This window comes from Xyrauchen texanus, unplaced genomic scaffold (genome assembly GCF_025860055.1).
Source record: "Xyrauchen texanus isolate HMW12.3.18 unplaced genomic scaffold, RBS_HiC_50CHRs HiC_scaffold_473, whole genome shotgun sequence".
Classification (NCBI taxonomy): Eukaryota; Metazoa; Chordata; class Actinopteri; order Cypriniformes; family Catostomidae; genus Xyrauchen; species Xyrauchen texanus.
This window is the reverse complement of record NW_026266441.1, coordinates 17,291-27,781: the sequence shown is the minus strand read 5'-3', so window position 1 is coordinate 27,781 and position 10,491 is coordinate 17,291. Positions and strand designations below refer to the sequence as shown.

The window sequence follows — 10,491 nt, the reverse complement described above, 5'->3', positions numbered from 1 at the left end:
GGATATGTACAGTGTTGCTCTCTGACTACATTGATAATAAGAAATAAAAGTATTTTATACAGTTATGCTCTGATATGATTAAGATTGCAATATACATTTGGTCCCCCACAACACCTTAAAACTGTCTTGTTTTTTTCTTTCACACAATATAACCACAAGGACAAATTTTCCAGCTCAAGAATGTTTTATTAATTTATTTTGTTTGTGGGTGTGCATTTGTATCCTACAGACATGTTGCCCAATTAAATCACCTGTGTGTCTATTTGTGAGTGTGTGTGTGTGAGTGTGTGTGTGTGTGTGTGTGTGTGTGTGTGTGTGTGTGTGTGTGTGTGTGTGTGTGTGTGTGTGTGTAGTGAGGGTTTCTCTCTCTTCTTTTCTGTCTTTCTCACTCACCCTTTTCTTTCTCTTAGAAGTTTTTTTAACCATCAGATTTCTCCTGTAAATGTCACCCATCAAACAGAGTCCTCTCCTTCACCCTGCTCCATCCAGTCCTCCATCATCTGAGGGGTCAAAGTTTAAAGTTCACAATTCCAGCACATGTTTCTGACAGAGAGAGAGAGAAGAGGAGAAGACAGTTCAGTCAGAAGAAAATAAAACTACAGTCTGATCTGTTTCTCATCTGATCCTCAAACATGTGTTTTGACTTGATTACACTCACATATCAGAAGGGTCAAGGGTCACTTGATATGCTCAACATCTCACAATGCATCTGTTTGGGAACTTTGAAAATTCACTTCACAATATTAGTGTTTTTTTCTATTTCAAATACATGCATAGGAACATCATATACTATACAAAACAGGTGTAGTCTGTCTATACAACATAAATAATAAGAGCATTGTGGTTGTATGCAGGGGCGTAGCTAGTGGGGTGAAAGGAGGTAGTTCTAGGGGCCCTCAAAAAATATTATTTTAATAGGTAAGTGGTCCACAGCAATATATAGTCAGGGGGCCCAGAATTCCTTGCTACAGCCCTGTTTGTATGCCATGGCACTCCGAACTCCAAAGTACAGTAGAACTCATTTCTCATCTCAATGCTGCCCCCTATTGGTGAGTGGATAAATTCAGCTACTGGTTTAATCAATCAATAACAAAATTACATTGAATTTTCAGGGGTTCATTACAAGTCAAACTCAATCAACAGAATTTGAGATGTCATATTGATTACCACAAAAATAAATGTAATCTCTTCCTTCCTTTTCTTAAACAAAATAAGAAAATAAAGCAAAAATCTGGGTTACAATGAGGCACTTACGTGGATGGAAGCAATGAAGTTGTAAAATTGGCTGTAGCTTTACACAGAAAAGGTTAGTAAGTGATTTTATAAGACTACAATCATATACTTCATATATTGTGGCTACATTTTTGAAAAAACAAAAAACAAATAGTATGTTCACAAATTGGCCCCCATTCATTTCCAGTGTAAGTGCCTCATTGTCATCCACATTTGTACTTTTTAAAAGAAAAGGAGGGACGAGTCAAACATTTTTTTTTTTTGGAAATCAACATTATGCCACAAATGCTGTCGATTGAGCTTAACTTGTATGTGGCAGGGCGGAGGGCGGGGCTGGGTCATGATGCTGCTCACCCCGCCTCTAATTAGGCTAATCAAGCCTCAGAGAGGGATAAAGGCCGAACGAATTTGTCCTTTTGTTTACGTTTCTTATTTAAATATTATTTATATTCTCAAGCCAGTTCTCACCTCCTCCTTTCCCTTTAATCTCTTTACACTGGTGCCAAAACACGGAAGGAGCAGCCGCGGCCATCCGCCGGAAGACGGAAGAACGGCCGCCATCTGCAAGGGGAGGAGGGGCTCCCAACCAACCGCCTGGAGTATTTATTCTGACACTGGACCAGCCCTCTTTCTCAACACCATTATGTGACCAACTGTTTACTGAATCACTTTAAGGAGTTGTTCTCCCAAACAATGAACATTCTAGAATCATTAACATACCTCGAATACAGAATTGTTATTTACAGGTGATCAGTTCCTTTGGTACTCTAATTGGTCTTTGTAATTGTATCTCAGTTTGATTCCTTCAATTTGGCTTATGGTGAACAGAATTAAAATGGGCAATTATTTTTAGTGTCTTGAACTGTTATCAATGCGTTAAGCAATTTAGGCACTTAAATGAAAGGTAACTTTTCAGAGTAATAAAGTAGGAAAGCGCACATGGGGATCTCTTTCTTTCTTACTGTTTTTACTATCACCCTACCCTCCTTTACCATTGACATCCCTAAATGTAAACAGGGTTAGAGATAGTAATAAATGTGTTTCACTAAAATAATCTATCACACTGAAGGATTTTAATGTAATGTTTTTACAGGAAACTCACAGTGATGTGAATAATGAAGTAGATTGGTGTTTACGGTCGGAGGGAGAGTGTGGCAATACCTTTCTCTCCTAGATTAAATATTAAGGTTTTATCTGTTAATAAGGTGGAAAAGGGGCGTCTGCTCATGGTCAGGGTAAAAATAAAAGATATGGAGTTTGCATTTATTAATATTTATGCTCCAAATACTGGTAATGAAAGAATCAGACTTTTTCAAACTCTTAAAAACTTTAAAAACTTGCTTTGCACCGCTTTACACTGTGACTCATTCACCCATTCATACACCAATGGGGGTAGAGTTGCCATGCAAGGTGCTAGCCTGCCATTGGGAGCAACTTGGGGTTCAGTGTCTTGCCCAAGGACACTTCGGCATGTGGAGTCGTGTGGGCCGGGAATCAAACCACCAACCCTGCCGACCCGCTCTACCAACTGAGCCACAGCCCCCGTTTAACACAAAGTTATCCCAAGACTTGTATTTTAATGAGAATTTGAAGTTATTTGGAGGCTGCTGGGCAAACCAAAATAAAGAGTATGAAAGTCTTCTCCAGTGGTGGGATGTGGGAAAGGCTCAGATAAAGCTCTTCTGCCATCAGTTTATATCACACACTTCAATTAAAAAGTTAGTTCAGCCAGAAATGAAAATTATCCCATAATTTACTCACCCTCAAGCCATCCTTGGTGTATATGACTTTCTTCTTTCAGCCAAACTCAATCGGAGATATATTAAAAAATATCCTGTTCGTCCAAGCTTTATAATGGGAGTGAATGGTACCTTAGATTTCGAAGCCCACAAAAGCACATCCATCCATCATAGAAATAATCCATATGGCTTGTGTGTGTGTGTGTGTGGAAATGAAATCCAAACACAAGTTTGTGGAGTGATTTTATTTTATTTGTTCAAGCACCAAGTTATTACAGTTTTAAATTTTTTTAAATGATAATGTAAACATATTCAATTTCAGAGTGAAATGGCATTTTCTATAGGTTAATTTGTTCTCATATGAGGAAAATGAAACTGTTACTCATGTTACTTTTATTCAAGAGGCAAACAGTGCTCGTCTATGGGAGTGTTACCTTCCCCTTTGCAGTCATGACACACATTTTCACTCACACATCGATAGAGGGGGACACGAGCAACAATCTCCTTAAACTTTTTCTTAAGATCTAATTTTTTGTCAAACTTCCAGAAATTCTTGAAGACAAAAGCTTTAATTCCGCTGTGTTTTTTCCAGTTGTCAAGAGCTTTTATAATGTTGTGATCGCTTTTCTCATTAAGACGTGTGTTACTACAGGGAGAGTCAAAGGTGTAGAAAACGGTGCAGCTGTCGTCTTTTTTTTTTATTCAAGAGGTTTGTCATCGGTGAGTTGTCTGCATGATTCAGAAGTAGAGACTCTGAATGCATATTGTATTTATTCATTTTCCTTGTTCCTGCAGCGATGAGCTGTGTACCTTGGTATAGTGCATTTGTCTCGTCAGCAATGGCATTTTTCACATTTCCTGCCATCTCTTTAGTCAGGAAGTTGATCTGTGAAGACTGAAGCCAACTTGACATTGTTTCTTCAGCACGTTGATGGCCGTGGCATACTGGCGAGCATGTCCATCTCTATCAACTCTCTTATAGCTGGAAATCATTAAGCAAGGTCATACTTTTTTGTTAAAAGGAAACTTTATAGCTACAGAAGACAGTGCAATAGTCGACTGGACTAGGGTTGGGTAAAAATAGCAGTTGGCCCCCATTCACTTTCATTGTAAGTGCGTCACTGTAACCTAGATATTTGCTTTTTTAAAAGAAAAGGAGGGATGAGTCGAAACAAACTTTTATGGTAATCAACATTGTTACTAATGCTGTCGATCGAGTATAGTTCTATATATTTTCATTTCTGGCTGAACTAACTTTTTAATTGAAGTGTGTGATATAAACTGATGGCAGAAGAGCTTTATCTGAGCCTTTCCCACATCCCACCACTGGAGAAGACTTTCATACTCTTTATTTTGGTTTGCCCAGCAACCTCCAAATAACTTCAAATTCTCATTAAAATACAAGTCTTGGGATAACTTTGTATTAAACGGGGGCTGTGGCTCAGTTGGTAGAGCGGGTCGGCAGGGTTGGTGGTTTGATTCCCGGCCCACATGACTCCACATGCCGAAGTGTCCTTGGGCAAGACACTGAACCCCAAGTTGCTCCCAATGGCAGGCTAGCACCTTGCATGGCAGCTCTGCCCCCATTGGTGTATGAATGGGTGAATGAGTCACAGTGTAAAGCGGTGCAAAGCAATTTTTTAAAGTTTTTAAGAGTTTGAAAAAGTCTGATTCTTTCATTTCCAGTATTTGGAGCATAAATATTAATAAATGCAAACTCCATATCTTTTATTTTTACCCTGACCATGAGCAGACGCCCCTTTTCCACCTTATTAACAGATAAAACCTTAACATTTAATCTAGGAGAGAAAGGTATTGCCACACTCTCCCTCCGACCGTAAACACCAATCTACTTCATTATTCACATCACTCTGAGTTTCCTGTAAAAACATTACATTAAAATCCTTCAGTGTGATAGATTATTTTAGTGAAACACATTTATTACTATCTCTAACCCTGTTTACATTTAGGGATGTCCATGGTAAAGGAGGGTAGGGTGATAGTAAAAACAGTAAGAAAGAAAGAGATCCCCATGTGCGCTTTCCTACTTTATTACTCTGAAAAGTTACCTTTCATTTAAGTGCCTAAATTGCTTAACGCATTGATAACAGTTCAAGACACTAAAAATAATTGCCCATTTTAATTCTGTTCACCATAAGCCAAATTGAAGGAATCAAACTGAGATACAATTACAAAGACCAATTAGAGTACCAAAGGAACTGATCACCTGTAAATAACAATTCTGTATTCGAGGTATGTTAATGATTCTAGAATGTTCATTGTTTGGGAGAACAACTCCTTAAAGTGATTCAGTAAACAGTTGGTCACATAATGGTGTTGAGAAAGAGGGCTGGTCCAGTGTCAGAATAAATACCATTTATTTCCTCTCTTTCTCATCACTCCTGCTTCACTGGAGACTCGCACATCATCTATGAATTACAGATTCTGGGAAACAGACACCATGGTATAAGTCCTGTTCAAGATGTAGCTTCTAATTGTTATTTTTGTTACTTGTGATAAACTGTGATATTAATAGAATTGGTGTTTGTGGGGTGTGAGTCTTAGGTTCTTGTCACATAGGCTTGATGGTAGAAATGCATTTCTGTGATAATGAAATGTGCCAGTATAGAACAATGTAACAGCACATGGTTGGTACCTGTTACCAGAATTGAACTACAGAAAAAAGGAATCATTAACTCATTTTGTTTTTCTGTGTGTGTACATGTTGTGTTTTAACTCTCTAGAAGTAATCTGTGTCTCTGAGTGGACTTCTGCTTATTCTACTTCCTCTTTTTACACAAAGTGTGCAGGGAGAGACGGTGGACCTTAAAACCCTTGCCAAAATTATACAATTCTTTGAGCAGAAGTAAGTCTGTCTAGTGTGTCATTTTAATGACGTTAACGTTTAAGTAAAAGTAAAGTTATTGTCACACTGTCATGTTGTTCCAAACCCATATGACTATTTTCTGTGAAACCAAACAGTTAAAGGAATATAATGGGTTAAATACAAGTTATACTCGATCGACAGCATGAGTAACAATGTTGATTACCATAAAAGTTTGTTTTGACTCATCCCTCCTTTTCTTTAAAAAAAGCAAATATCTAGGTTACAGTGACGCAATTACAATGAAAGTGAATGGGGGCCAACTGCTATTTTTACCCAACCCTAGTCCAGTCGACTATTGCACTGTCTTCTGTAGCTATAAAGTTTCCTTTTAACAAAAAAGTATGACCTTGCTTAATGATTTCCAGCTATAAGAGAGTTGATAGAGATGGACATGCTCGCCAGTATGCCACGGCCATCAACGTGCTGAAGAAACAATGTCAAGTTGGCTTCAGTCCTTCACAGAACAACTTCCTGACTAAAGAGATTGCAGGAAATGTGAAAAATGCCATTGCTGACGAGAAAAATGCACTATACCAAGGTACACAGCTCATCGCTGCAGGAACAAGGAATATGAATAAATACAATATGCATTCAGAGTCTCTACTTCTGAATCCTGCGGACAAGTCACCGATGACAAACCTCTTGAATAAAAAAAAAGACGACAGCTGCACCGTTTTCTACACCTTTGACTCTCCCTGTAGTAACACATGTCTTAATGAGAAAAGCGATCACAACATTATAAAAGCTCTTGACAACTGGAAAAAACACAGCGGAATTAAAGCTTTTGTCTTCAAGAATTTCTGGAAGTTTGACAAAAAAGATGATCTTAAGAAAAAGTTTAAGGAGATTGTTGCTCGTGTCCCCCTCTATCGATGTGTGAGTGAGAATGTGTGTCATGACTGCAAAGGGGAAGGTAACACTCCCATAGACGAGCACTGTTTGCCTCTTGAATAAAAGTAACATGAGTAACAGTTTCATTGTCCTCATATGAGAACAAATTAACCTATAGAAAATGCCATTTCACTCTGAAATTAAATATGCTTACATTATCATTTAAAAACTGTAATAACTTAGTGCTTGAACAAATAAAATAAAATCACTCCACAAACTTGTGTTTGGATTTCATTTCCACACACACACACACCATATGGATTATTTCTACGATGGATAGATGTGCTTTTGTGGGCTTCAAAATCTAAGGTACCATTCACTCCCATTATAAAGCTTGGAAGAGCAGGATATTTTTTAATATATCTCCGATTGAGTTTGGCTGAAAGAAGAAAGTCATATACACCAAGGATGGCTTGAGGGTGAGTAAATTATGGGATAATTTTCATTTCTGGCTGAACTAACTTTTTAATTGAAGTGTGTGATATAAACTGATGGCAGAAGAGCTTTATCTGAGCCTTTCCCACATCCCACCACTGGAGAAGACTTTCATACTCTTTATTTTGGTTTGCCCAGCAGCCCCCAAATAACTTCAAATTCTCATTAAAATACAAGTCTTGGGATAACTTTGTGTTAAACGGGGGCTGTGGCTCAGTTGGTAGAGCGGGTTGGCAGGGTTGGTGGTTTGATTCCCGGCCCACACGACTCCACATGCCGAAGTGTCCTTGGGCAAGACACTGAACCCCAAGTTGCTCCCAATGGCAGGCTAGCACCTTGCATGGCAGCTCTGCCCCCATTGGTGTATGAATGGGTGAATGAGTCACAGTGTAAAGTGGTGCAAAGCAAGTTTTTAAAGTTTTTAAAGAGTTTGAAAAAGTCTGATTCTTTCATTACCAGTATTTGGAGCATAAATATTAATAAATGCAAACTCCATATCTTTTATTTTTACCCTGACCATGAGCAGACGCCCCTTTTCCACCTCATTAACAGATAAAACCTTAACATTTAATCTAGGAGAGAAAGGTATTGCCACACTCTCCCTCCGACCGTAAACACCAATCTACTTCATTATTCACATCACTGTGAGTTTCCTGTAAAAACATTACATTAAAATCCTTCAGTGTGATAGATTATTTTAGTGAAACACATTTATTACTATCTCTAACCCTGTTTACATTTAGGGATGTCCATGGTAAAGGAGGGTAGGGTGATATTAAAAACAGTAAGAAAGAAAGAGATCCCCATGTGCGCTTTCCTACTTTATTACTCTGAATCACACGCTTTCCAGCATCCCTGCAGCCTGGCTTCTCATTATCAGCACCATGCACATTATTGTCAGTCACATTCTCCATAATCTCGGCCACATTAGCATTAATCTCAGCCATATTTGCTCTTACCTTTGTGTTGGTATCACTCTGCACCATCACGTGGTTAGGATCCTTCACTGTATCCTCCTCTTCTGAGCTGTGTTCTCCGGTTACAGGTAAGCCTTGCTGATCAGCAGCACACGCTTTATGTGGACAGGTAAAACGCTTGTGTCTGAAATCTCCACATTCAAAACAGTGCAAACTTTCAGAACTGGCATGCACCATGTAGGGGTTCTCCCCACTAGTGGCCCGAAAAGACACCTCCAGAGTTTTATTGGGAGCATCTACACCTGTCTCCTGAAAGACAGTACATGTTTAAGTGTGGCATTTTTGCAGCCTAGCGGGACCATTTTCACCGCTCCGGCGATTTTGCAGAATCTGGTCAGCTCATTATGATGGCTTCATTAGTGATGAACGGAGGGATGGTGATTTTAGAGGCCATGCAGATAAAGGTGTAACTGCCACATACGTCTCCCTTCACCCATACAGTTGTGCTCAAAAGTTTGCACACCCTGACAGAAATTGTGAAATTTTGGCATTGATTTTGAAAATGCAAAAAGTATTTTATTTAAGAATAGTGATCATTTGAAGCCATTTATTATCACATAGTAGTTTGGCTCCTTTTTATATTATAATGATAACAGAAGGCATCTAAATGGCCCTGATCAAAAGTTTACATACCCATGAATGTTTGGCCTGGTTACAGACACACAAGGTGACACACACAGGGTTAAATGTCAATTAAAGGTTAATTTCCCACACCTCAGGAGAAATAAATGCTGCTCTTGAAAAAGGTGGTGTGGCTGTTTCAAGGAGCACTGTTACAATATGCCCGACAACACCTTGACACGCCTCACAGCTTCTGGTACACTGTAATTTGGAGAGGCGAGACCAAATTAGCGCTTATGGTTGTGATTAAAGCTCTATGTTTGGAGAGGGGTCAAAAAGGCATATAGTGAAAAGAATACATCCCCACTGTGAAGCATGGTGGTGGCTCACTGATGTTTTGGGGTGGGGGGTGGGGGGGCTCTAAAGGCATGGGGAATGTTGTGAAAATTGATGGCATGATGAATGCAGCATGTTATCAGAAAATACATTCTTCTGAATGAAAGCTGCGCATGGGACACTCTTGGACTTTCCAGCATGACGTTGACCCTCCAGTGGTTACAGCAGAATAAGGTGAAGGTTCTGGAGTGGCCATCACAGTCTCATGACCTTAATATCATCTAGATCTCAAATGTGCGGTTCTTGCAAGACGACGAAAGACTTTGCATGATCTGAAGTCATTTTGCCAAGATGAATGGGCAGCTATACCACCTGCAAGAATTTGGGGCCTCACAGACAACTATTAAAAAAGACCGCATGCTGTCATTGATTCTAAAGGAGGCAATAAACTAATAATTATACATTTATATAGCACTTTTCTAGGCACTCAAAGCGGTTTACACAGCATAGGGATGATGCAACAGCAGCCATAGTGCACCAGAACACCCACCAGCTATTGGTTGGGAGGAGAGAGTAGAGTGATGTAGCCAATTCAGGGATGGAGATTAATACAAGGCCATGATAGATAGGGGGCCAATTTGCCAGGACACCAGGGTTACACCCACTACACTTTACAAGAAGTATCCTGGGATTTTTAATGACCACAGAGAGACAGGACTGCAGTTTATCGTCTCCTCTGAAGGATGGTGCCTTTTTTACAGTATAGTGTTCCCATCACTATACTGGGGCATTACAACCCACACAGACCATAGGGTGAACACCCCTTGCTGGCCTCCCTAATACCACTTCAAGCAGCAACCTTGGTTTTCCCCCAGGAGGTCTCCCATCCAGGTACTGGCCAGGCTCAACCCTGCTTAGCTTTAGTGGGCAACCAGGCAAGAGCTGCAGGCTCTTATGCATATGGCTGCCAGTATTAAGAACTATGGGCATGCAGAATTTTTTCTTTGTTGCCATTTTTTGTTTTATGATTTGTGGCATTCTGTTATAACCTACAGTTGAATATGAATCCCATAAGAAATAAAAGAAATGTGTTTTACCTGCTCAGTCATGTTTTCTTTTAAAATGGTGCATATATTACCAATTCTCCAGGTATGCAAACATTTGAGCACAACTGTTTACAACTCTCAAATAACCTGCTGACCAGATTCTCGGTTATTAGAAAGATCACCACTGCTTTGTTCATTATGGAGGGCGAGTTGGTTTTATCATGGCCCACCTGCTCTCCTATACAGCGAGGAGAACATTCTTGAATAGACCGCACGCTCACGCGCACGCGCAGAGAGAGAGAGAGAGAGAGAGAGAGAGAGAGAGAGAGAGAGCGAGAGAGAGAGAGAGCGAGAGAGAGAGAGAGAGAGAGAGAGAGAGAGAGAGA

General features: G+C 39.7%; 1 protein-coding gene across 1 annotated transcript; it reads left to right on the top strand.

Annotated features, from left to right (window-relative positions):
* Positions 1-5,722: 5,722 nt before the first annotated feature.
* LOC127642189 (uncharacterized) lies at positions 5,723-6,952 on the top strand (the record flags this gene model as incomplete). Its single annotated transcript, XM_052124872.1, has 2 exons — positions 5,723-5,838; positions 6,225-6,952. Coding segments are annotated over 2 exons (705 nt in total), but the record flags the coding sequence as incomplete, so codon positions are not given.
* Positions 6,953-10,491: the final 3,539 nt, after the last annotated feature.